A 24,925-nucleotide genomic window follows, 5' to 3' on the forward strand; every position below is an offset into this window, starting at 1 on the left:
CGCTCAAATGTCCAATGCCCAACTCCTTTGGTTTAATGCTGTCACATGCAATAGGATCGATGACGTTCGATATCATCTTCCCAAGTATGCAAAGACGTTTAATGAGCAGTCTGAGACTGCTCTTATGATTGCTGTGCGACTGAATAACCTAGAGATGGCTACGATCCTGGCGGATACAGAAGCGACACTGACCAACTCTGATGGTCGTACTGCTCTCATGATAGCTGCTATCTGCGGTCATGTCGAGATGGCGCGTCTTTTAGTAGAGCGGGAAGCACGAATTCAAGACAACTGTGGGATGACCGCGCTCATGTTTGCCATCCTTTGTGAGAATAAGCACGTAGTAGAGCTATTAGCTAGTTATGAATCAGGATTGTCGACACTGAAAGAGGTCATGGTAGGTCACCTTGATGATAATTATCTTGAACGAGAAGACAATGGCACGGATACACTTTCTGACAGCTCTTCTGTCCTATCTGCTCAAACACCTACATCCGTTACGTCAGACCGAGGAAGACGGAAAGTCGTTGTGCAACGAAAGAGGTTATCATGTAGCAGACACATAGCCCCATACTACTCTGTGCCCATAGGATACACGTCATTGCTATTTGCTATTCTATGCAAAGATGCCTACTCGGTGCAGCTTTTGAACTCAGAGCACCACATTTTAGTCTATGATCGACACAGGGATAGATTTATTACCCCATCCATTCTTGCCGTAGAACTAGGGCATATGGAGGTACTCAAAAGCCTTACCAGCCATGGACCAAGTCCTCTAACGGAGTCTGGACACTGTGCCCTGTACGTAGCTATTTTGCAAGGAAATATAGAGTGCATATCGCTGTTGTATGAATGCGAGAAGCACCTTCTTTCAGATGAGCGTATCTGCATGTCATCGGCGATGATTTGGTTAATAGAAAAGATAGTCGCATGTAATCCTACTTGCGAAGGCAATCCAATCTTCGTAGAATTTTTAAATAATTTGTTTAAATCAGATAACGCTCGGGAAAAAGACAGCCATGGAATGACTCTTTTGCTAATGGGTGCAGCACTAAACTTACCTTGGCTTGTCCAGGCAATTCTAGACAGTGTTCCGGAAGCACTATGTGATACTGACAGTCAAGGGTGGACTGCACTTCACTACGCAGCGGCAGCAGATAGTGTTGATACGGGGAAGTTGCTGCAGAAGAAACTCATAGGCAGCGTCGATATAAAAGGTTGTACGTCTCTTATGATTGCTGCTAAGCATGGCAGTTCTTCCATGATTAAGAGTCTTCGAAATGAAAGCACGCTGATTGACAGGCAAGGCCAAAGCGCCCTCATGCTACTTATCCAGGGAGCAGCTTCTTGTCCATGGCGGGAGCGACAAATTACAATACTAGAATCAGCACAATACATTCTTGAGGAGGAGGCAGGAATAATTAACGGTGCCTCGCGATCGGCTCTCATGCTTTCTGTCTGGCATCGGTTTTATGATCTAGCTCTCCGACTGACCGCCTATGAGAAGGGTCATCAAGATAAAAGCGGACACACAGCACTAATATTAGCTGTATACGTTGATTGTAGTAACGCTACACTACTTGAACGACTCAGCCAGATAGAGTCGTCACTAAGATTAAGCAATCAGTTTGGAGGCGGGAAAAGCCCTCTAATGCTTGCTATAGAGCGAGAAGCAAATCCTGTGCTACTGGATATCTTGTTGAAAAGCCAGCTTGCAACTGGCTTGATTGATGCAGCAGGCTGTAGTGCACTTATGTATGCCATAGAAAAGAAAAACACTGACCTAGGGCTACAGCTTGCACATGTTCCGGCCGAGCTAGGGCATGCATGCTTTGCCAAAAGACAGACTGCTTTGATGAAGGCCATTCTTTCTAAACTAGATGATGTCGCAATTGTGCTTGCTTCTCGTGCGCTTGAGCTGCACAAGCAAGACTATAAAGGAAGAACGGCTCTGATGCATGCAATCGACTCTAAAAATGAAACGCTCGCCCTCATTTTGGCAGAGTCAGAGCAGAACCATCGTGACATCAACGGCAAAACAGCTCTTATTCATGCAATAGAAAGGAAGCCATCCCTCCTTTATAGGCTTAGACTGTGGGACGAGGTGCTATTATCTGATAACGATGGGCTAACACCCCTAGATTATGTAAAGCGACATCGCTCTGAACTGGTGCAGGTCAGAAATAGGCATACTAAAGCGGTTTCCACTCACAGCCTCACCGTTGACTTAATTGTGCACGGCATGGGAACACCGCTTACAGATCCCGTGAAGACATACAAGTACTTTAAGCAATACATGTACCGGGCCTATGACCGCATGGCCCTCTTTGCACGTCGGTTACTTACACGCCGGCAGGTCGATCGACATGCTAATGTCAGCAGAGAACATCTGACTAGTGGCTTGTCAGACAACACAGGTGTCGCTATTTCCCCGGCTCTAAGTCACAACATCATGCTCCAAGAAAGCCCAGTCATAAGCCAATGGTCCACGGGAATATTTCAGATAGCGAATATACTACTAGATATATTTGAATACGATTGGAATCAGCAGGTGTTTTGGGCCGATATCCCCAGCCTGCTTGATGAGTATTTGCAGACAATCAGAGCAATCGAAGGCAGTCACACTCTTAGAGATGATGAGCTCTATGAAGATTTTTGTTGTATCTGCATGGATGCTCCTGTGAAGACAGTCTTGATGCCGTGTAGACATGCCGTCCTGTGCGAGCATTGCAGCCTCAACATAAAAAAGATGTGCCCCATCTGTCGCCATACAGTCACTGATACGATAGAAATAGACCCATAAGCGACTACTACCAGATACTCATCAAATCCAGTAAAATAAATCAAATGCTTCAGTTTTCGTCTGCAGAGGACCTGCGCACAAAGCTGACTCTCGCGACGATCGCAAGCAAGCACATTACAATAGAGACACCCGGCTTGCGTTTAGAGGAGCATGAAGTAGCGTTTGCCAAGTTGATATGCGGTATTTCAGATGGAACAAGCCTGACCGTTTCTCCTACAGGGACTAGGATGGTTTTTAAGCCTGGCATGCTTCGCGGTGGTGACGTGACGTTCTCTTGCCCGCTGGAACGCGGTGTGGGCTACTATCTGGAGTATTTCGTTTTAATTGCAATGTTCTGCAAGTTTCAACTACGATTGACCCTTACGGGCGTAACGAATGACAATTACACACTTTCTGTAGACACGATAAGGGATGTAACCATTCCTCAAATAGCATTTTTCTGCGCTGACAAAGACGACATTTATCTGGATGTTAAGTCTCGTGGGTTCATGCCTGGAGGGGGAGGAGAAGTCACTCTTGTAGCTCGGCCACAGGACAAGCTAAAATCTGTCGACTACAGTAAGCTGTCGATTTTCGAAGAGGTGCGCGGGTGCTGTGTCTCAGCTAACCTGCCAACCGCCCTCCCCAACCGTGCAATCACTGCTGCAAAGGGTGAGATTCTAAAGGTCCTCGCAAACGTCCACGTGGCAGCAGACTATTGTCAGAAGAGACGCAGTGGGAACAGTCGCGGCTTTGGACTATCTCTCTGGGCAAAAACATACTCTGGAGCACTGGTCAGCGCAGACCTCTTCACAGATACTGTCACAGAGGATCTTGCTGATCCGGAGGCCATGGGGCTGTTTGTTGCACGGGTGCTCTTGCGGGAAATTCAGTACATGGGGGCTCCTGACCTTAGGCATCAGCCAATTATTCTGCTGTTCATGGCGTGTACCATTGAAGATGTGTCTAAGTGCAGGCTTGGACCGCTAACAGAGCGTTCTGTGCGGACTCTGCGTTTAATCTACGAGATATTAGGTGTGCGGTTTTCGCTGGAACCAGTCACAATTGCATTTGAAGAGGATTATGTCAGCGAAAAGGAGTGGCGAAGTGATAATGCACGAGATATAATGAAGACTAAGACCCTCGATTTTGTCATTGCCATGTGCAGGGGAGCTGGAATTCGCAATATTAATAAGATGGGCTTCTGATTGAACTGCGGCTTAATTTCGGTTTACTGCAGTGCTCTAGTGAATTATATGGAAGATGTTTTTAGACACAGTTCATCAGACACATTTTAGTTACAGGGTTGAGACACATTTTAATTAAAAAATTTATAGCGTCCCCTATGAGTTCAGCTTGCTCGTCTCGGGTAGAGTTCTTGGGGTCTGGTGACGAGTACGTTGGTATCAGTCAATCAGCAACCAACGACCTTATTTCAGGACACCCGCACCGATGCCGTGATGTCATAATGCAGGCAGAGAGTCTATCAGCCCAGGCAAGCACTCAACCCGACACTCCCTGGAGCACGCTGGCCCCCAGACCAGCCATAGTAAGGGCTGCTGCCCCCCACCGCACACCCATCTATCTAACTGCATTTGTCGTCGTCCCTTGTTATCTACTCTACTCAATGATCTCGGCATCCTTTTCTACAAATCTACCGATAATTTCATCTTCTCTAAACATAGATATCTCTCAAGCGCAATGGATAATCCACACCGAGCTGATAGTCTGCTGCGGGTTCAGCGCCATCGTCCCCAAGCTCTCGGAGCGCTTAGGGCTCAATAGGGTATTCTTGGCCGGTGCATTTCTCTTCGCAGTGGTGACGTTCCTTATGGGCTTTCTAGGCAACAGCTATGCATCCATACTCGTTCTTCGCATCATATCTTCTATCGGCTTAGCTATGATGCTATCTCTAGCAAACACGATGGCATACTTCATGAGTCCCAGAAAAGATCTAAGCGTAGTACTAACAATATCTAATGTCTGCACACCAATCGGCCAGATTCTCTCTAGCTTTCTATCTGGGTGGATAGCATATTCGTCTAAGTGGCAATATATATACATACTTATAGGATGCCTATCCGCCGTTCACGCTGCCTATTCAGTTGTGTTATGCCCAAACTTTCCGACCACTCGAGGAGTGAAGTTCGATGTTGTTGGAACTCTGCTTATGGTAGCGTCCATCACACTTCTGATTTTTTCTCTTTCTGCCTCCACGGTGACTGTGCCATGGTGGGGAGTGACCATCTGCTTCATTTTGGCTATTGTGTTCTTTATTCTGTTCGTCTTCTGGAACAAGCAGTGGTGCAAGAATCCGCTCTTTCCACCAACAGCGTTCAACAAGTCCGTTCTACTCAACATGTCTGCGTTGTGTATGATCTCTGCTTTTGGGTTTGGAGAGCGCTTCTTTCTCCCATACACAATAGTGATATTCTATAACTATTCCCGTCTATCTAATGGCGGCTTTCTGGTTATTGGTGGCGTACTGAGCATAATATTTTCGCCTCTCTTTAGTCTGAGTACGAAGCGGGTGGTCAGCCGACTGATGCTAATGATGCTGAGCTTAATATCTTTGCTCCTAGTTCTCATCGAGGCGTTCTTTTTGCAAGAAAGTGTCGCGCTTCCGATAGTGTTCAGTAACCTGTGTCTTATCTGCTTTATCGGCTGCTTAATCACTGTGCAGACCACTGCAGTGGTTAACACACCGGTCATGTATATTTCGACTCTAGGGTCTCTAAATTCTATCATGCTCAACTTTGGTCACTCACTGGGTGTGACCACGGCAGTCACGACGCAGAACGTTGTCGCAAAACTTGGCGGTGTTTCCAATACCAACCTTCCCAATTGGGATGCAGATCCCGGTGCCAGAACAGCCTACGGGCTCAGCTTGACATTTGGCATCCTCAGTTGTATCTCCTTCTCTATCACTCTATTCTTGCTGGCTATTTTCATGGGCGTACTGAAGAGTGATCGTGGCAAGTTGGGCTTCTCTGAAAGACGATTATCCAAAACAAAACATTTCAGCGAGAACATAAACAACAACGGGGAAATGATAGAAGTCCAAGAATCCAGTATAGCGTTTACATCTCAACAGGTCATAGCGTCATTGTTTCAGCCCAAGTTCATATAGTCAGATAAAATGCACGCACGCACGCAACTAAGTGAACAAGTAAATGATTTGCACAGGGCTTACACGAATGTACTACGTACTTACCGTGGGATCAGCTGCTGAGCTATCTCCTTTCTTCTCTGGGACACTGCCCTTGTCCTTGGGCTTAAGGCCCAGAGCCTGCAGTTGATTCGACAGAGTCTGGAGGGTCCAGAGCCTCTGCAGCAGGATGCAGAAGAGTCGTGTGCCTCCTATCAGAAGAATAATTAGATTAGGTATGACAATAAAGAGTATGGAACGGAAGTGGAGGGCTTCTACAAAAGCCTGGTTGTCTCCATTGTAAAGTGCTTCACACTGCGCATAAAGGTTGTCCAATTTAGCATGGAACAGCACGATGGCAATAGTGACGAGGTTGTGAAAGATTAAAAAGCCAGTGTTGGAAATGCAACCCATCATCAGAAGCGAGAGGACGGCCCACGAAAGGGTAGTGAGTAGAAACATCTTGTTAGGCCCACCTTCCTGGTACATCAGTAGCAGCATCTTGTGGAAGGAGATGCTGCATGTCTCATCCTTGACATCGACCCCTGGAGCCTCCATACAACCCTCACTAGCTCCTTAATTATTTAAGGTGCGCTGCAGCTTTTCCTCTAGTTGGTTATTTTCTGCGGCTAGCTCGTCAATCTCAGTATCTAGCTGCCGTGCCAGCTGGACCATACTAGCGCTCTGCTTCTTTTGATCAATTAATAGCTTGTTGCAGAAACTAGCGGCATTTGTCAACCTTTCAAGGCAAAAGCCCGTGGCCTCGTGGATTTCATAAATCGGTGCTGCGGCTGCATACGCTGTCTTAGAGAAATCCTTACGAGCGTCTGCAAAACACTCGTCGGCAAGCTTGTTCAAACTGCACCGCATAACCCTTCGCAGCGCAGTCAACTGAGGCTTTGATGGAGTACTGCCCCAGGGCATATTCATTGTAGCATTCTTCGTTTTAAACGAAGAAACCATGTCACGAAAAGCTAAATATAAAAGATATTGTATCTCAAAACACCTATAGCAACTGCTAAAGCGTCTGGGGTTAAACATAGAAACTACCTGCTGCTCAAAGCTTTTTGTGCTCTTTGACATATGCATTTGAAACGGGTCAGCTTTGCGGTGTAGAGAGGCACCTTCTGTAGTCGAGATAGATGGGATTGCTCTTTTATCTGTAAGTACATGTGATAGCTTTTCTTGTTGTTGTACTCCTTTTACAGGTCTGCGTCGTTTAAAAACATCCATCGCCTGTACAACCGACGAGTCGGGGCGAGCTGTCATCGAGGTGAATCCTGTTTTTAAGAATTTCAAAAATCACGGTACAATGACAAGCAGCAACCTCTGGTTTTCTGCTGCTCTCACAAATAATACGGAATACATCAAAGCAAATCTAGCCATTCATGCCCGCTCTGTGGATTCAACCGGGCAGACAGCCCTCATGATTGCTGCAAAGCATAATTGTGGAGCAGTTGCAACTCTTCTTGCGCCGCACGAAAGCTGTGCAGTTAACAGTGAGGGAAAGAATGCTATGATAATCGCTGCTGAACGAAACAATGTCGGTATCTGTCGCATCCTGCTATCCCACGAGGTGCATGCTACCGGGCCGAACGGTATCACCCCTCTTATGGCAGCGGCACTTCATGGGTCTTTAGATGTTGTTATTCTACTTACTCCGATACTTTGGGCCAAGTCTGACGAAGGTTATAAGACTGCACTCGATTACGCTTGTCTGCAAGATAAACTGGATGTACTGAAGTTCATGCTCGATAAAGTGCCCAGTGTAACTCCGAAGATGCTTCATAGTGCAAAGACGACAGCTACCAATAGCAATAATGAGAAAGCTCTTGCGCTTTTGGTGGCGTATGAAAATAGTCCCGAGTACAAGGCAGCGGCATTTAGGCTCCAGCAGCGGTCTGTAATCAACTCTAGCATTCATGGATCTACCACTAAGGACAAACACACGTCAGGTCAGGACAGTATTCCCACAGAATTGCAAGCTTATCGGGATGAAAACGGCCGGTCACTACTGATCCTTGCTGTTCTTTCGGGTAACGACAAGGCTGTCCAGCATCTGCTGGGGTGCTCACGGGTTACAGACCACCAGGGGATGACCGCACTCATGTATGCAACTATTCGGAACAATACGTCAATGATAAAACTCTTACTGCCACACGAAGTCACATGCAAGACAAAAGAAGGTATCACAGCTCTTATGTATGCCTCATACTTGAATCACGCAGAGCCTATTAAGCTCTTACTGCCTGCAGAAGCCAAGCTTTGCGATGGAAATGGGCGTACAGCTCTTATGTATGCTGCTTTTGCCGGCAATGTTAACGCTGTCCGCGATCTTCTCCCTCTAGAGGGTGGTATGTGCGATAAGATAAACCGTACTGCGCTAATGTATGCTGCTCAGCGAGGGAATGATGAAGTAGTGGCGGTACTTAGAGACCTAGAGGCAGGGATGCGCACGACAATGGGGCTCTCTGCCTTGATGATAGCTAGCTTTTTCAACTCAGTAGATTGCGTGAAGCTCCTTATAGAAAGAGAGAAGCAGCTACAAGTGGCGTACGATTCACGTAACGCTCTTTCAGGGTTCACTGCCCTGATGGCTGCTGCAAGCAATGGGTCATATAAAACAGCGTCGCTGTTGAAGGAAGTTGAGGCAGATATGTCAATCAAAAACACTCCCGTTACTGACGGAGCAGGCACCACTGCCTTGATGCTTGCTGCCCAGTATGGATACGACTCTATCGTTAAGCTCTTGATAGCGAAAGAGGCTGGCAGGTATCGAGAGAGCGGGATGACTGCTCTTATGGATGCTTGCTCCAAGGGTAATTACGCCTGTGTGGACTACCTTCGGAAAGCGGAGTGTGGAATGAAACGTAATGATGGCAAGTGTGCGTTGATATTGGCCGTCAATGCCCGTGAGGAGCAGTGCGTAAGGATAATGGCCAAATATGAAAAGAAGCTGCGCGACTCCTCTGGCCACACAGCAGAGTACCATGCAAAGGTTGGCCAGTTTGAGGGGGCTATAGCGCTCCTTAAGTAACCATATATAGTCACCCAATTATGTTTTGTAACTGCGCTCCAGGGCGCTTAAGGTTTGCTACTATTTGAAGCTTCCTCTGCCTACTACGAACGATGACTAAGGCTATAATTAGTGCTAAAACAATGACTCCTAGTACAGATCCAATTACAATCCACACAATTGTCCATGTAGATAACCTCTGGGAGATAACTGTAAATGTCCCGTCGCTCCAATCCAATCCGTTTAACCCTCGTACAATCTTCCCACTATAATAGTTGTATTTGTCTGCCGGTGGATTGTAAACTCCATCCTCGAATGCTAGTTGCCGTCTCCTGCTTCTCCACAGTGTAGGCACCAGGGCTTCAGCAAGGTGGCTTTTCGCTGGAATTGCGGTGTATGCATAGTGCTCAATGCACAGGGTATCCTCTCCAATAGGAACGTAGAAGTATCCATAGTCACCCCACTTTTCACCCCATGAGTTTCTGATAACCCATGCCTCAGTTCCTTTATAATATCCATACCCAACAAATACTATCTGATGATCAGCGCCATATACAGAGCAAGGTTCGTGGAAGAGGCCTCCAGTGTATCTACTGAATTTGTTTGATCCCTGCAACCCGCCCCCGTCTACAAACATGGCACCAACAACTGGTATGCCTCTTGCAATATAGGATTTAATGACATTGATGACCGATCTGTTGAATGGCTTTCTAGAGTGATCATAAATACGAATTAACGAACTGTAACAAGAGCCTCCTAACTTCAGCCTTGCAAACGGATTGAGGTATGCGTTGGAGGGTATCTTGGGGTCATGTTGAAGAATTGTGGAAGGGTTGGTTGATAGCTTTGCTGAAGTATACGGCCAATTGCTTTGAAGCTCAACTGTTGGTGTATTATCATTAGCATAATCAAAGGCAGCATATATAAAGTTGCCTCCGTTACAAAACTGATTTCCAATAGATTGCGATGTATTCATTAGATATTGAACCGATCCCTCAGTAACGATATCGCTGAAGTAAGGGCCTTGTGGAGTGTCAGTGTATCTGCTTCTTGTTGCTATAATAGAGGATTCAGCAAGGGTCATTGTCCCAAAGGCCCAACATGAGCCACATACACCTTGATCCTTTACCGGCACCTGCAATCCAGCCTCTCGTAGGTCATATGAGGTTGGAATTTCAGGCAGTGTTGAAAGGGGGTCAGTTAAAGTATACACTTGTCTACAGGTTCCACTAGTTAAATGCCCAGAGGTACTGATTGAGATTGAAAAGATCCTGGATAGCTTGTATTCTACGGTGGTCCGTAGTAGCCCCCAAACCGAAGAGGAAACCTCCGTGATTTCTTCCCGAGGTACTTGGATGAGTTGAGGCAGGGCAAGACAGATGAATATGGCAAGAAGTCTCATCTTTTCTTATCTTCCCGGTAGGTAAGTACCAATCTACCAATCTACGTAACCTGCGACGCCTCGCAGGTTGCAAGGCGTCACACAGAAATAGATTCCCAGTGGCAGAGCCCGAAGAGTGGGGAGACCACGAAGCACTGGATGTTTACTTAGGTGCCAACTTCTTCTGGTAGAAGAGAAGCTCAGGTCCCTCAAGGATGTATCCATCGGCAGTGCCTACCTGACCCGGACGAGACGAGATGCGGGCAAGGATGTGGTCGCCCCTAATCTGATCAAGAATTTCCTTGTCGAGCGTGTCATTCGAGAGGGCGCTCTTGAATGGAGCGGAGTCTATCTGGACTACGCACCCCTTGACAAGCGTATTTGTACGGACAAGCTCGTTGGAAGTCGAGTTGTACACCACCTGGAGGATGCGGGCCTTGTGAGAAATGTCCGCGCTACCCCATGCAAAACTGCCGTGACTCAGGCGAAGAGCACGGCGCTTGATGTTGCCTCCGCGGCACCTGATTGTTGAAATCTTCTGGCCCTCGTTCTTTTTCGAAGTGACCTTGACAATAAGCTTAGTGTTCGCTGGCTGGCGGCCAAGATTATACTTGCGCTTCTTGTGCCATTTGCCCTGGACGGCACCAGTCTTGCTCCTCTTGTACATCTTGTCGTGAGTGATACCCATTTTCGCCTCTAGACTCCCGGACTCTCAAGGAGGAAACATTCACAAAAAGGAATATGAAATTAAAATGGATTGTGCTGCCGTGCAAGTTTTTTCGCATTAATTCCAGTTACATTTTTATTAAAGTGTGACCAGCGATTGCAAGTATTTTTGCTTCTGATGGTCATACGCAACTTGACTTCGTTTGTCAATACCATCCGTGGAGCGTCCACCAGAGAGTCACTGATAAAGATCCTGACTGGTGGCCCAGACCAGGAGTCCTCTGAGCAACTTTCACGCGGGAAATCCAAACAGTTGCGCATAGCCATCGATGGCGACTCCCTCTTTTATTACTTGTATATGCAAAAGGTAGACTGGCTCATCGGAGGTGATGGGCCGTTCTTTTCATCGGTTATCAAGGCATTTATTGACTCACTAGCACGCTTTAACATAACACCCGTGATCTTTGTCCCCCCTTCATATGTAAGCACAACCTCACCATCTCAGGAACTTAAGAAAGGAAAAACCCACGTTCAGTACGTGGCAGAGATCGCGAGAGCCATAGAAAAGGACTCCGGCACCACCTTGGAAAAGACAGCAAGGAACGTTCAGTTCTATCCTCTATCACACTATACCTTTATCGATACCTTAAGAGCTAACAAGGTCCAGTTTCGAGTCACAGACGGGCCTGTCATTCCATACATATGCGCTTACGCGAAGGAGAAGAACATCCCCGTCATAGCCTATGACACTGTTTATTACGCGCATGATATTCCTTGCTACATTCATTGTGACTCTATTACATTTAAACCAAATGACATTCAGGTGAGAGTCGTTCGACCATCTGTAATACTTAAGGATCTGCAGCTCTCTGTTAAGCAGTTCCAGCTCATATGCCGTCTTTTACCATCAGATTTTTATATTCCAACAGCTCTGGCACCATTTCGAGACATGGTTTTTGACAATTTTAACGGTGGCAAAAAGCAGCTAGAAGAAGCAGATATACATGTTCAGCGCATTAGTGCACTCGTTTCTTACGTAAAAAGTCACACCAATGCTGGAGACGATGCCTCATCTGACGATTATGCAGAGTTCTTTGTCAATATCCAAGAACTCAATGCAAAGTACTATAATGACCACAGAGATAAGTATTCTAAACGATTGAGCTCGGGTACTGGTGACTTAGGTAACGAGTTAGCTCAACCCGAGGTCAACGATCTAGAAGAGTTGCTACCAACAGACCAAGACAAGGTTTTGGAAATCCTCCACAGTTCTGCGCGGATGTTTAATCTCAAAGACTATAAAGATTCCGTCAAACTCGTTTCTCCGCGTGAAAACTCACGGTTTGACTCACAAGTCTTTCCAAATTGGATAGAGACTTTTGCGCGGCAGGGGCTCATTCCTCCCATTCTGATGTTTGCCATTAACTTGGGCTTCATACCATTACTTTGTGGAATAGAGGCTGTTTCGGGGAGCCTACTTGGAAGGACCTCTTCATGTCTACTAGCACGTCAGCTCCGCGTATTCTCCTATTCTTTGCTGGGTCTCAGTCGTATGGATGAGCAATTTAGACGCGGAGAAGAGTGGGTGTCTGAGGTTCTCGACTTACCTCTGTTTAGTGACCTAGTTGAAAGATATCAACTTTTACCGTTGAAGAAGCTTGTGACCGGGGCGGATACCTCTTATCTTGAAAAGTTTCCAAGTCTAGCGGGCCCTGTGCGTCGAGAGCTTGTTCTGTTGGTTTTGCTGGATGGGGACTCGACCTTGGTGAGCAATTTGATTGAGAGATTCTCAAAGCCGGCGGTGGTGAACTCGGCTGAACCGGACTCTATCAAGGCACCAGAGCCATCGCTCTGGCACACAGATGTGTTTATCTTTGCGTGCATAATTCATATGCTTAAGCGTCTTGCTGAGCTGGAGGAGACTTGCGAACACGTAAAAGGAGAGCAGGCATCTGTATCGTCTGAAATGCTGGCGACTATACTGACAGCCGCATACCTTCCGCTCTGCCCGGATATCGAGCAGGCGAATCCCAAGCGTAGCGCGTGTAATATAAACATTCATATGCTTACGCTTACGTCTGCGCTGCAATTTGTCTATGAGGCAGGTTTGATAGTCAACTCTCTGCTTGGCAGACCGTTGGACATCCGTGTTACAGACTTACACAGGGGGTTATCCTATCTCCTCTTATACCACGAAGAGAACCATGAAAGGAATTCTCAGCTGCGTAAGTATAATCTAGGTCTAACGGACCCTAACACACCATTCTATCAGTCGGATGCTTATAACGTTACGAAGAAAGCTAGACAAGAGAAGAATTATACCACGCTTTCTAGGCAAGACAAGTACATCTGCACGAATATCGAGAAGTACGAACGACTGCGGCTAGCACTAACTACTTTATCTCATGACGTGCTGCCAACCATAAAAGATCCTAACAGCTCCTCTGCAATGGCCATCACAAGGTTGACAGATGGGTCGTACGTGTCACCCTCTGACTTGCAAACCCTGCCAATGGAGGCTCGCTTTTACATGGTCAATCAGGAGCAGAAGCAGCCACGAAAGCCTAAGAAAAGAGAAACGCCTTATAGCTTTACTGAATTAAGAAACAATCATCAAACACAAGCAGACCAGCAACAGCCTCTTTGCAAGGAACAACAGGGACAGTGAAGCTAACGAAGAGGGGTTAAAGGTTACAATGCAGGTCTTCTGAAGCACCCTAGTACAATCAAATGGGTAAGGTTGGTGTGAGGAGTTGCACGTATACCTGCACTATACTCTAAACGGAAGAGCAGTCGGTAAGTGTTTTGATGGAACTAACTTTTGAAGCTTGCCGCAGATGTACTGAAGGACTGTCGTGTAGAGGTCATCAACTTCATATGTTCCCACCCGCATATAACATGCCACCAGGAGCACAATATTGCAACAATCACTCACTGCACAGATAGTTTGAGTAAATACGTTGCCAAAAATAGGTCGAAAGATGGAGTACAATGCTGAGAATATGAAGCCACGCGCAAACGTTGAGTTGATCTTGATCCTTGTCGGGTCAGAGGTAAAGTTTCTTTCAAACAGCTCTGCCTTTTCTGCATCAGTTTGTGCAATTGCAACACAAAAGCCGCGGAGAAGAGTACGCCAGGCAAGGCTCCCACAGAAGCAAAGAACAAACGGGATAAACATACGACCGCCAAAGTGAAGATAGAAAAGCTCTGACAGAAGGCTTTTGGATGCAGCGTCCAATACGATGGAGAGGCAATTGATCACGAGAATGTATATGGTTCCATTTATCCTCTGGTATGCGACGCTCTGGTCCATGCAAACAAATAGAATGGCGAACACGCTAAACATGATGTAAGGAAAGTCAGCGAAATAGTTGCCCAATGTAAAGGTGGGGTCAGGGGAAAGAAGCAGACGACCTATAATGCCGTTTATGGTAATATCTATAAAGCAGGCCCCATACAAGACGGGGCCAAAAACCTTTGAGGGCATGCCTGCTCCATTAATAATTGTCCTAAACCGGTGTGTTTCCCGCTGTAAGGTAACGTATCTATTAGCTAACGTGAAGAGAGCACCAAAAATCTGCCCAAGAGCATTTAATCGCCGGTACACGATTGCTGTCTCTGGAATAATCATCCACTTTCTAATTATTACTAATTATTGCAAGGTATTACAAGGTGTTGCAAGGTTGATTGTCAACTGCTAAGGATCAATCAGTAATTGTCTATACGTTTACTACGCAACAGAGAAAGTAGCATTCTGCTGCAGGTGAAATCGAGAGAAAGAACCTGACTCCCCGTGGGATCGCAACACTCTCATACTGGCCAGTTGTGTACTCGGTTAGCTCTCCTTCTTTGGCCGATGTGTTTCCGTATAAAGAGAACCTAGCCCAGCCCTGAGATAGCTGGGTAATACAGTATCCGCTTGAGGTGATACGGTCACTTTGGCCGACACCATAGAGGTGCCAGAGCATGGCCCCACCTGGCCGCTTACCATCAGCACGTTCCTCAATAATTCTGGCCATTTGAAGTCCATGAAAATGCTCAAAGGAAAGCCCTGAAAAGCTCTTGAAGACATTGATGGACTGGGATCCTGATTTGTTGGTATACCAAAATCTATCCTCGTTGATTATGAGATTATTTTTTTGTACTATCCGTTGTATTCGTTCGGATTGCTTTTTTATGAAAAGTTGAGAATTTTCTAGACCAGCCCTAAAGTCGGCAGGTTGCTGACGTTTAGGCCGAGGAGGCTTATTCGGAATGAATGCGACCTTGACGCTTACAATGTAGGGTTTTTCTCCCGACGGATATGCGTACACCAAACCTTCTCCAATGGCCTTATCAAGTTCTGGGACAACAATTCGCCCAGTACTGTGATCCCTGGGCAAGCAAGAATGGTCAACCGGGATGTTTTCTAGTTTAATATCCCGCACTTTTTTGGCATTCATAACGGGTACTCCATACCTTCGACGAATCTCTTCTAACGTTAAGCCTGTCCCAGAGGTAAGGAAATTGCGGAGTTTATATGAGCCATAGACCTCGTCATATAGCTCCTTCCTAAAGTAGCTGTCGACAGTGCTGTGGTTCAGGTGGGCCATATCTATCTTCTTTGGCTTCTTCCGACTTGGTTCTGCCGGCTCGTCAACTAGACCCGATACAATGCTTTCGTTCGCTGGTACTTTTGAAGAAAAGCTGCCACTTTGCCTGTATGATTCCGTTTGGTCTATGTAATCAGTGGTATCGGCAACCGTAAACGGTTTAGATGTGCCTTCAGTAGCGTATCTATTGCCCTGATCATCTCCTTTATCCAGCTCGATTGGGTGCTGTAGGGGAGGCGGTGGAGTTAGGACGATCTTGCCATTCTTGTACGCTGGCTGTAAGTCCATCATTGTTAAAGTGTTATCTATAGATTTTGCAGCTGTCTTTGCATGCTCATCTTGGCGCCGAGGCTCAGCAGATGCTTCACGCGGAGATACTGAGATAGGAAATCTGGATGGATCTGATGTGTGCTCTCTGGAATTGGGGACAATGTTCAGTAGGTTTGAGGACTTTGCACTGCTACTAACTAAGCTTATATTCCGCTGAATTGCTTGGCCAATGGCTGTCATGCTCCGTCTAGGACGGTACTGGCTCTTGCGTATATCTTCTACACCGATGATCCTGATATTGTCCTTCGTAGATTCTTGTAGATTTATAGACTCCATGAGTTCATTGGCAACAGAGTTAGTTGGTTTTTCTGGAGTAGCAGGGTCAATGGAGACATCATGAACAGAATGTGCTTCATCATGTGTGTGTCCTTGAATTGCTTGAACATTAATCACCTCCAGATCGGCAGGGGCCTGCTGTGGAGGCAGCTCCCTGCCTGCCACAACCTCGTGGAAGCGTTCTGGCGGTTGAATTACCGAAAACTTCCGTAGCTGTTTCACTTCTATGCCATCCTCTGCCTCGGTATCGTGATGTTTCTGTACGTTCTTTCTGGGGAGGGGCTGATGTCTTTGCTCTAAAACCTTTTGTGGTATCGGCTGCACTGAGTACACTTTTGCATCTGCCTCTTCTTTCTGCACTGTGTTTATATTATGGACCACGACAGACGCAGCTGTTTCTGAAGTTACTGCTGCAGCGATCACTGCTGGTTTTGGTACAACTGGAGCCTCTCTCTCAGCAAAGTATGGGTCATGAAAAGAATCTGAACTCGAGGCAGATACGTCAGGATCTATCTGTTGACTGGATAAGTCAAGCATCCCCTTTTTCTTTTGAGCTCCCTCGAGTCGCCGGCCCTTTTGTGCTTTTTGTGTTATAGGTTTCTTTTGCTCTATCTTGGTTTGCTTCTCGTTGCCGACTGCAGCGGTAGTTTGTTGCTGTGGCGACTGCGGTGATTGTGATGATTGTACGTATGCCCATTCCACAGGCGAGGGCTTTTTCTCGAGGCCCTTTGGGCGTTTCTTCTTGAGTTTCTTCCTTTGCAAGACAGGATGCTTTGATACTTTGGGTGGAGCGTTATTTAGCTCCTTTTGATATGTTTTCATATAACTATCTTTACAGCTCTGCTCCACCTCAGCCAGCTGTTGCTCCTGGCTTTTTGGAAGGTGTGCTATATCTTTGTTATGCACGCTATCTATAGCACTAGCTTCTATGTGCTGGCTAGACTCGTCTGCGTTGATGGAGTCAAATTGAAAGAGGGAATCTTTTGCAAACACATCTGGAACTTCAAAAGCAGATGAGGCACTAGGGTGAAGAGCACGTGACATGGGAGCGGTACTGTTTGGCGATTGACCAAAGCCACTTAAACCAGCCAAGTTGCGTGACTGCTGACTTGCGAACTTGATTCCAGAATTCAGATTATTGAGCATGTGCTTCGCGTCACTCAACTCACCTAGGCTTGTGGCACCTGAGGCATCAATCTCCGCGTCTCGTAAGAAGAGAGCAGCGTCATCTTTTGATACGCCGGTGAGTCCTAGATTATCTTTTTGTAGTAACATGTTCCGACGGATTAGGCTTTCCATTGTCCCATTTGTATCTGCATTTGGCATAGAGAGTTCTCTCTACGTCCTAAGCACTCAAGTAATTAATTTTTTGCTGAGTCAAAGAGAGATTGCGCAGGCGGATGAGCAGGCAACTTGGGGATTTACTCGAAAACATAAAGGCGGCAGTATTCGACTTTGACGGGACTCTGGTCGATTCGCATAAGATATGGGCAAAAATAGATCAGGATCTTTTCGATCAACTGGGTCTAGTACAGCCCCCGAACTACGAAAAGGACATTGCTGGAAAGCGTCTACCAGAGATAGCTAAGTATATTATTGAGCACTTCCAGTTGACGAATGTGAGCCAGGAGAGAATTCTGAGCTGCTGGGAGGAAAGCTATATGAAGTACTTTTCCAGCTCAGCACAATTCATAGATGGCGCTGCCGAGTTTCTTACGTACTTGGCATCCAAAAACATTGCCATCGGGATTGCCACTGCTTCCACACACAAACTAGTAGAGCTGTTTTTCTCCAACCATCCTGAAATACGTGCACTGATAAGTTGCGTAGTCACATCAGAAGACGTTGTGCACTCTAAGCCAGCTCCAGATGTTTTCCTGAAGTGTCTAGAGAGCCTAGGTGCTCATCCCAGCGAGGGGATCATTTTTGAAGACTCTCTTGTGGGTCTTTCTGCAGCTACCAAGACAGGAAGCAAGGTGGTTTGTATTCTTTCCCACCCTGATGACCATTTAGAAAAGAAAGAGCTGAGCCAGTTGCAAATTAACTCTTATTCTGAGTATCTGTATCAATCTCGTACACTGGAGGAAAGCTGAAGCAATCTTCTGGGCAAATCTGCATACACTGTAAGCATTGGAAACACTTGTGAGGGTCACGGAGAGAGATCTTGTTATTCTGGATGACGAGAATAGATAATGGGCAGGCTTGTACACACTGACCACAAAGGGTGCATGCATCAACATCCAAGATAATCCGCTGCATAGTTCACAGAAAGAATTGGCTTTTTCTTTTAAATTTCTGGGAGCTGGTTTGTCAGCTGTTGTTCGAGTAAACTTATCAGGCAAGTCGTCGTGCTGAGTGGGATTCTCTCTCAGTCCATCTATCCAAAGTTCAAAATTCAAATTTCATCCAGTTTTGGGAAGAGGAGGAGCTAGTTGGCTCGTGAGCATGTCGATAGAGACGACTCGAAGCGGGATCCGGCAGACACTTGGCGGGATGATGGTACTGCAGGCGAAGAGAGCCCTCGCGCTCGCCACCCCAATCGATCTCCCTACTAAAGAGCAAGCATGTGGCTGACTCCTAAAACGGCTGCCGCTATCACTGAACCCTCTCCCCAGCTGGGCTAGTCGTCAAATGGGAAGTGGCTCATGAACGCATCACCTCGCCTTTGGGGGCCCGATTCACCTCTACTGTATCGTCCATGGCGCTAAGATTTATGGAAGACACGCCTGCTCCAACATCCCCAGGACGCTGAGAGAGATCAGAAGGCCTTCCAAGTCCTCTGGAGGCGTTTAGATGCAACTCCTAGCTCTTGCTCTCGGGAGACCTCGATAGGGATCAGCAACCAACACGTAGACTGCGACCTATGTAATCAAGACCTGGAACAGATGGCCTTCGTTATCGACAAGACAAGAACAGGTGATGGAGCTCCGTTCTCCCCGGATCCTGTGCTCCAGAGGAGGCAGGGCTTCCAGTCACTGACTGCCCCGACAGGAGTCATGCGTCTGCTGATGCTTTGTGAGGACCGCATGGACTCCGACTCGTGCCTATACACTGTGGATGCTGTGGGTCTCTCGAGGGAGATGCTCCGACGCCATAACAAGAACAGAAGCCTCAGGTGCACATGTGAGAGCTTGACACGGGATATAGAGCTGATTCAGGCCTCATCTAAGAACCTGGGGGCGTTTCACACGCTGGAGGATACCAGGATTGGGGGAATCCCCATCGTCTGTTGCCCCAAATGCTTCAGCACCAGAATGGCGAGTAGGAGACATCTGGCTAAAACGAAACACTCTGTGCTGATGTGACACCAGATGACAATCACTCAAGCATGAACAGGACGAGCATCTGCCCGCTCTGTACAAAACCCACTGGAGCCAGAGCTATCCGAATGTACTGTGGCACAGACAGCAAGTGCAGGGTGCTACTGCGCGAAAGGATGGAGATGGCAGAGGAGATGCACCTCGTCACACTACGGGCCACTACATGGGCAACACCCACCAGAAGGTTCCGAACAAGAATAGGCCACCGAGCGCATGAAGGACCCCCTGGCGAAGAGCAGCTGCCGCCCCATGGGGCTCCTCTCCCACGGGCCCCCTCGACCCGGACTCCTCAGAGGGGATCAGGGTAGCGTACGAGCTGCACCCTGGAGGGACACGAGCCCCCTGTCCTACAGCCAGCGGAGAGCACGGGCATCTCTCCCAAGGTCACTGACGACGAGATGACCCGGGGGTCCGTCCATGGGCTCTCGAGGTCTCCTGGACCTTACCTGGACCTGCGTACTGGGGGTCCTCATCCCCAAGAACGAGGCAAGCATAACCTGTGGAGCGACCACGACGGCCCTTTACAGATACTACCGGGCCATCTGAAGTCCCAGGCGCTGGACACTGGGGCTTGCATGCACGTGTAGTGTGCGCTCGTATGTGCACACGAGACTGAGGAAGCCAGGCGGTCTTGCTCGACTCCAAGGCGCCCTCAACAGCAGCCCCGGTCCTGCACAGTCTCGGCCAGGAGAACGCGCCCCTCGCCCTGAGGAGCTACACGTGGCCTTCCTCTGGCTACAGCACACATGGACTCGGTCCCGTGCAGTGTTCCTCAGGGACCCTCTAGGTATGTTCCTATGCTGCGCTGGACGGAGCGCGCTCACTAAACAGCTGAAGGAGATGCCCCCTCAGTGCCTACGCCGACGGCGTACTGATCCTTCACGACGACAACAACGAGGTAATGAGGTTGACAAACCCACGGACTGACGATCAACACAGACAACTCAAGAGCACCGAGGGGGCAGGAGGCTCCTTCCTGGGTGTCCGGTCTCGAGGAGCGGCTACCCACGGCCTCCAAGGAGATAGAGAGGGCAACGAAAAGGTTGCAACTGTGTCAATCGCCCACCACCCCGAGCCGAGCTGGTCTGGACAGACTCACCACGCGACCCCTACGGATCCCTCGGGGGGCAGGCAGAGCCCTCTGGGATGCTCGGCTCGAACAACAGCAGACCGAGCTCCTGGCTACGCAGGACAGCGGCGGTCGGGAGTCCACCACAAGCAGCTGCGCGGTGCTTGACACCTCGACGTGAGACGTGGCATCACAGCAGGCTGCCGAGCGGGACGGCCTCGTGGTGAGCAACGCATCGTACATGAACTGTGCTCTGATCGCTCCAATACTTCAGATAACGCCTCTCGGAGAGCTGTGACCGGGCCAGCCTCTCCGGCTGAACGACTCATGGCTCCACGTACACTCTGCGGCACGGATGGGTGCAGACCACACCAGCCGAGCCGGCACACTGCACAGGGTGTGGACCTGCGAGTGTGTACTGGCTGCTGACCACCTGGCACCACAGGTGCACTGCGGTCCATGAACAGAAGGGCGGGCCGGGCGTTTCCTCCGCGCCAACCAGGGGTCGATATGGAGGCTACGGGTACACGCTACAGTCCAGGAGGACGCATGGCGAGCGCACCCCGACAACAGGATCGATGGTCCACTCCACGAGGAGGCGAGAAGGAACCCGAGTCGGCATCCCGGGATTATAATACATGCGATCTTCGTTATGGAGCGCCAGCACCGAGTGGCCCTGGGTTGTACGGCCGGGAGCACTATTCCTAAGGTCAGATAGCAGCTGATCCAAGGGGACTGAGTGAGAGAAGCGAAAAACCTAGATCGATATCGTGAGAGACGGGACGGTGACTTGCAAAGCGAAGAACTATGATATTTCCCCTTTTCTGCCAGAGCTGGACAGTGTCCGAATTTCCGATTCCAAATGCTGGACACACTGAGCGAGGATGCCGTTCAACATAGTGACTCGTACGATGGACTTACTCAGACTGCGGCCAGCAAACCAACTTCTTTTTGAAGAGAAACGACAGATTTATTCATGAGACTACAGAGCAGTCTATTGGTCATTGCAACCATTGACACTAGGTGTACTGCCCCTAAGGAGAGACGCTATCTCGAGGTATCCCCTAGAAGTAATCTTGTCAAAGAAATATTCATTAGACTTGTCTATCAGATGCCCCTCTTTTTCTAATAGAAGCTTTACCACTTCTAAGTGGCCCTTTAGCGCTCTATGTTCAAGAGCAGTCATCTCATTCCTATCCTTTACACCCCCCTCCAGATCTACTAACAATCTTGCTATTTCCACGTTCCCCATAGAAGCCGCGTTCATAAGCGCAGTCATACCTACCATGTTTTGTGCACCACTGTCGTATCTTATTACCAACTTTGCTGTCTCTATGCAACCGTGTGTGGCTGCTCGCATAAGCCTCGTGTCGCCGAATGTATCGGTTGGCTCAAGAATAATCACAATAATTTTGTGCCCTGCCTCCTTAGCAATCATCAGGGCCATCTTGCCTTCGCTGTCGATTAAGTTCTCCTCATATGGAATCAAAATGGAAGCAGCTTCTGCGCTGCCTTTTTCTACAGCGATCATCAGAGCAGTACGGCTGTTCTTGTTTCTTCTCCCACATTCGTAAGGGGCAAGAATTTCAACTACATCAGAGTAGTTGCTGTGTGCGGCGTGCATGAGTGCAGTCCAGCCGTTCTTGTCCTGGAGGCCCCTCTCCTCCCCAACAAGCAACTCGACGGGACTGATGCGCCCCTGCTCGTCGCGCTGACCAACACCAAGTCTTCTTCAAGCAGCATCCGGACGGTCTCCATGCCGTTCGTATGCGCAGCACGCATCAGCCCGGGCAGCAAAAAGAGGCTGGACGAGGCCAGCCGTGCATTCTGTGGACTGTGCAAGCCTATTCTCCAGTGCCTTAATCATAGCTAGATGTTCCTTACTTTGATCTTCAAGCGCGTCGATCTTAGTGGATTTAGTCTTAACATCCTCTTCCAGCAGCGCGATCCTGGCGTTAGCGCCATTCAGCGCAGCCTCCAAGGATCCGCACTTGTACTTCAGCATCACGCACTGACCCCCCAGCTCACCAACTGGGATGTCAGCCGCAGTGAGTGTCTCATGCAGCTCACTGGCTGTCGGCCTCCTCTCTGGCTCCAATACAAAGATCCTCTCCAGAACATTCTGTATGAAGCCATCAGTGACACCGCTCAGGTCCGGCCTCCACTCATCGACGAAGACCTCTGCTGGCTCCTTACCTTTCAGGAAGTCCGGTTTCCTTAGAGTGGCCATCTCGTAGACGATGACCCCGAGGCTCCACACGTCAGAGGCGGGGCTGGGCTCGTTGTGGAGGAGCACCTCGGGGGCCATGTACGCTGCCATGCCTGCAATGGTGCTCTCACTCCACAGGGCGTCCTTGCAGAGTTCGAGGCCAGCGATGATGAAGTACTCACCATCTACACTGACGAGGGTACTGGCAGGCCTGAGGTCGCAGTGGACGAGGCCTCTAGTGTTTGCCCCACTGAGGCCGTGGAGGTAGGCGAGGGCGGCGGCGACCTGCTTCATGACAGAGAGGATCATAGTGATAGGGACGGGGATCCTCCCTCGTTTGTGCTTGGCGAGGGGGCGCTCGAGGGTACTGTCGTGGTGGTCCGTGACGATGTAAATGAAGTCATCATCCTCGACCACTTGGTAGTGCCTGAGGACCCCCGGGTGGGAGAGGTCGAGAAGGGCGGTCAATCTTGTCTTGATGGCGTCCAGATCCCCCTTGTCCAGACCATCGAGGAGGATCTCCTTCACGGCGAGGTCTGGAAAATCCCTGAGAGAGTAGAGTGTGCTTGTGGGGTCTTTGGCCAGCACGTCATCCAGCCCCTCGTGGAGCTCCCTAGGGGTGAACGGTGGGACACTGAGAGCCACCGTTGCAGACCCAGACGAAGCAGTGTGCATCCTGGTATTATTTTGGTAATCTACCGTTTTGGAAACGGTCCGTTTTACATGGGTTCATATCTACAGGTCTACAGCGGTCCTGTATCTGTGGGGGCTTCTGTATCAGGAGCGAGAAGACCACCCGTGCGACCGTTTTACCCACCGGTGTCCTAGCGCTGGCTGGGGGCAAGAAAGCCTGCTCTCTTCTGGCCTCTGTGGAAACGGGTGGCTGTGTGCCCCACTGACAGCCATCACTTCACCCTATTGGCTAGCCGTCCCCCTGCACAGCTGGAGAGGCCCTAGTACATTATCGAATGCGATCAACAGTTAGGCGAGTTCACTCATGGGCTTTCTGGGTGGCATCCGTAGCTGGGGCTCCTTCAGTCCAACGCCTTCACTCTCAAGAAAAGATACTATCTCGGAATGCTTCCAAATACTGGCCACGGAAAGAGCAGACATACCGCCTACATTCTTTTCCCTCTTCAGCAGTAACTTGACACAGTCTAGACGACCATAGCATGCTGCAAATGAGAGGGCAGTGCAGCCACGACACTTTTCCATGCAGCCCTCAACCTCCAGGAGTAGCCTCACGACCTCGGTGCGACCGTTTGCTGCCGCCCACATGAGGGCCGTCAGCTCGGTACTGCTTTTCATACCATTCTCGTGCTCCATTAACAGCCTCACAGCCTCAACGTGTCCAAGCACTGCAGCGACCATCAGGGCCGTCCCCCCGTGTATATCTACCATCCCTGCCTTGACAAGCTTTGCCACTTTTCCTGCCTGATAAGGAATGTAGCGCTCTACCGCATCCACGTCATTTCGTTTGGCCGCCTCCATGAGCTCGGTGACACCGTCCTCATCCTCGTCCTCATCAGTTACCTGCGGAGACCTAGTGGGACTGCTCTCGCCCACATCCTCATCATCTGTGTCCTTTTCAAGCATGAGGGGTGAGGTGTCGTCGTGCTCCTGAGAGTAATGATCTGAGTCATCCGCAGACGACATTTTTTATTTCCTATATCACAAAGGAAATACGTGTAACAGAAACTTGCGATTCACGGTATTATTTACAAATCATCCAGATAGCATATTTGCAGGCGAACTGATGATTTACTTCACCCATTGGGTACTTCCAGCTCTGACCGCGGTATCTGTTCGTGAGCGCGGTCCGGAGGTCTCCTAGGCAAACCGCGCTCGATTCCTGGTAATCCCTAGAGATGAAGGTCGGCCGTGGGTAAGATAATTAGGAGCTTCCCTCTATTAATATAAAAGGACGATCAGAGACCAATGCAGCTGCCTGCATCGGCACCTCCGCGTCTCTGGAGGCTCAGCCAGGGCCAGGGATCAGGCACAGCCACCCAGCGACCAGAGCGGAGGTCGAACATCTGGTCCGCCGAAAAGTGCGAAATGCTAGCGGGGCGTTGTCCAGTCACCAGATGGACTACCCAAGGGGAAGGCCAAGAACCGTCTCGAGATCCCCTATCT

General features: G+C 48.8%; 14 protein-coding genes and 1 pseudogene across 14 annotated transcripts; 6 read left to right on the forward strand and 9 right to left on the reverse strand.

Annotated features, from left to right (window-relative positions):
• Positions 1-7: 7 nt before the first annotated feature.
• On the forward strand, positions 8-2,803 carry GL50803_006589 (Ankyrin repeat protein 2; the record flags this gene model as incomplete). The annotated part of the gene is made up of 1 exon (XM_001709840.1): positions 8-2,803. The coding sequence occupies one exon, from the start codon at positions 8-10 to the stop codon at positions 2,801-2,803; it is 2,796 nt and encodes a 931-aa protein (XP_001709892.1).
• Positions 2,804-2,847: 44 nt separating this feature from the next.
• On the forward strand, positions 2,848-3,990 carry GL50803_006590 (RNA 3'-terminal phosphate cyclase-like protein; the record flags this gene model as incomplete). The annotated part of the gene is made up of 1 exon (XM_001709841.1): positions 2,848-3,990. One exon carries the CDS (start codon positions 2,848-2,850, stop codon positions 3,988-3,990), a length of 1,143 nt encoding a protein of 380 aa, XP_001709893.1.
• A 137-nt stretch (positions 3,991-4,127) lies between these two features.
• On the forward strand, positions 4,128-5,912 carry GL50803_0014247 (TM efflux protein; the record flags this gene model as incomplete). The annotated part of the gene is made up of 1 exon (XM_001709842.1): positions 4,128-5,912. One exon carries the CDS (start codon positions 4,128-4,130, stop codon positions 5,910-5,912), a length of 1,785 nt encoding a protein of 594 aa, XP_001709894.1.
• A 72-nt stretch (positions 5,913-5,984) lies between these two features.
• On the reverse strand, positions 5,985-6,488 carry GL50803_006592 (uncharacterized protein; the record flags this gene model as incomplete). The annotated part of the gene is made up of 1 exon (XM_001709843.1): positions 5,985-6,488. The coding sequence occupies one exon, from the start codon at positions 6,486-6,488 to the stop codon at positions 5,985-5,987; it is 504 nt and encodes a 167-aa protein (XP_001709895.1).
• An 18-nt stretch (positions 6,489-6,506) lies between these two features.
• Positions 6,507-7,199, reverse strand: GL50803_0014248 (uncharacterized protein; the record flags this gene model as incomplete). Its single annotated transcript, XM_038045751.1, has 1 exon — positions 6,507-7,199. One exon carries the CDS (start codon positions 7,197-7,199, stop codon positions 6,507-6,509), a length of 693 nt encoding a protein of 230 aa, XP_037901826.1.
• Positions 7,200-7,242: 43 nt separating this feature from the next.
• GL50803_0017608 (Ankyrin repeat protein 1) lies at positions 7,243-8,967 on the forward strand (the record flags this gene model as incomplete). Its single annotated transcript, XM_001709844.1, has 1 exon — positions 7,243-8,967. One exon carries the CDS (start codon positions 7,243-7,245, stop codon positions 8,965-8,967), a length of 1,725 nt encoding a protein of 574 aa, XP_001709896.1.
• Positions 8,968-8,977: 10 nt separating this feature from the next.
• GL50803_0017607 (Cathepsin L) lies at positions 8,978-10,348 on the reverse strand (the record flags this gene model as incomplete). The annotated part of the gene is made up of 1 exon (XM_001709846.1): positions 8,978-10,348. The coding sequence occupies one exon, from the start codon at positions 10,346-10,348 to the stop codon at positions 8,978-8,980; it is 1,371 nt and encodes a 456-aa protein (XP_001709898.1).
• A 142-nt stretch (positions 10,349-10,490) lies between these two features.
• GL50803_005845 (Ribosomal protein S8) lies at positions 10,491-11,015 on the reverse strand (the record flags this gene model as incomplete). Its single annotated transcript, XM_001709847.1, has 1 exon — positions 10,491-11,015. The coding sequence occupies one exon, from the start codon at positions 11,013-11,015 to the stop codon at positions 10,491-10,493; it is 525 nt and encodes a 174-aa protein (XP_001709899.1).
• Positions 11,016-11,171: 156 nt separating this feature from the next.
• On the forward strand, positions 11,172-13,661 carry GL50803_0061105 (uncharacterized protein; the record flags this gene model as incomplete). The annotated part of the gene is made up of 1 exon (XM_038046259.1): positions 11,172-13,661. The coding sequence occupies one exon, from the start codon at positions 11,172-11,174 to the stop codon at positions 13,659-13,661; it is 2,490 nt and encodes an 829-aa protein (XP_037901827.1).
• Positions 13,662-13,763: 102 nt separating this feature from the next.
• On the reverse strand, positions 13,764-14,624 carry GL50803_005842 (uncharacterized protein; the record flags this gene model as incomplete). The annotated part of the gene is made up of 1 exon (XM_001709848.1): positions 13,764-14,624. The coding sequence occupies one exon, from the start codon at positions 14,622-14,624 to the stop codon at positions 13,764-13,766; it is 861 nt and encodes a 286-aa protein (XP_001709900.1).
• An 88-nt stretch (positions 14,625-14,712) lies between these two features.
• GL50803_0017606 (uncharacterized protein) lies at positions 14,713-17,517 on the reverse strand (the record flags this gene model as incomplete). Its single annotated transcript, XM_001709849.1, has 1 exon — positions 14,713-17,517. One exon carries the CDS (start codon positions 17,515-17,517, stop codon positions 14,713-14,715), a length of 2,805 nt encoding a protein of 934 aa, XP_001709901.1.
• A 74-nt stretch (positions 17,518-17,591) lies between these two features.
• On the forward strand, positions 17,592-18,284 carry GL50803_0014038 (Beta-phosphoglucomutase; the record flags this gene model as incomplete). Its single annotated transcript, XM_001709850.1, has 1 exon — positions 17,592-18,284. The coding sequence occupies one exon, from the start codon at positions 17,592-17,594 to the stop codon at positions 18,282-18,284; it is 693 nt and encodes a 230-aa protein (XP_001709902.1).
• Positions 18,232-18,450, reverse strand: GL50803_0023325 (Ferredoxin; the record flags this gene model as incomplete). Its single annotated transcript, XM_038045974.1, has 1 exon — positions 18,232-18,450. One exon carries the CDS (start codon positions 18,448-18,450, stop codon positions 18,232-18,234), a length of 219 nt encoding a protein of 72 aa, XP_037901828.1.
• Positions 18,451-21,574: 3,124 nt separating this feature from the next.
• Positions 21,575-23,464, reverse strand: GL50803_00114495 (Kinase, NEK; annotated as a pseudogene).
• A 306-nt stretch (positions 23,465-23,770) lies between these two features.
• Positions 23,771-24,445, reverse strand: GL50803_0017604 (Ankyrin repeat protein 1; the record flags this gene model as incomplete). Its single annotated transcript, XM_001709857.1, has 1 exon — positions 23,771-24,445. One exon carries the CDS (start codon positions 24,443-24,445, stop codon positions 23,771-23,773), a length of 675 nt encoding a protein of 224 aa, XP_001709909.1.
• Positions 24,446-24,925: the final 480 nt, after the last annotated feature.

The sequence above is a fragment of the Giardia intestinalis genome, chromosome 3, assembly GCF_000002435.2.
Source record: "Giardia intestinalis strain WB C6 chromosome 3, whole genome shotgun sequence".
In the NCBI taxonomy this organism is placed as follows: domain Eukaryota; phylum Fornicata; order Diplomonadida; family Hexamitidae; genus Giardia; species Giardia duodenalis.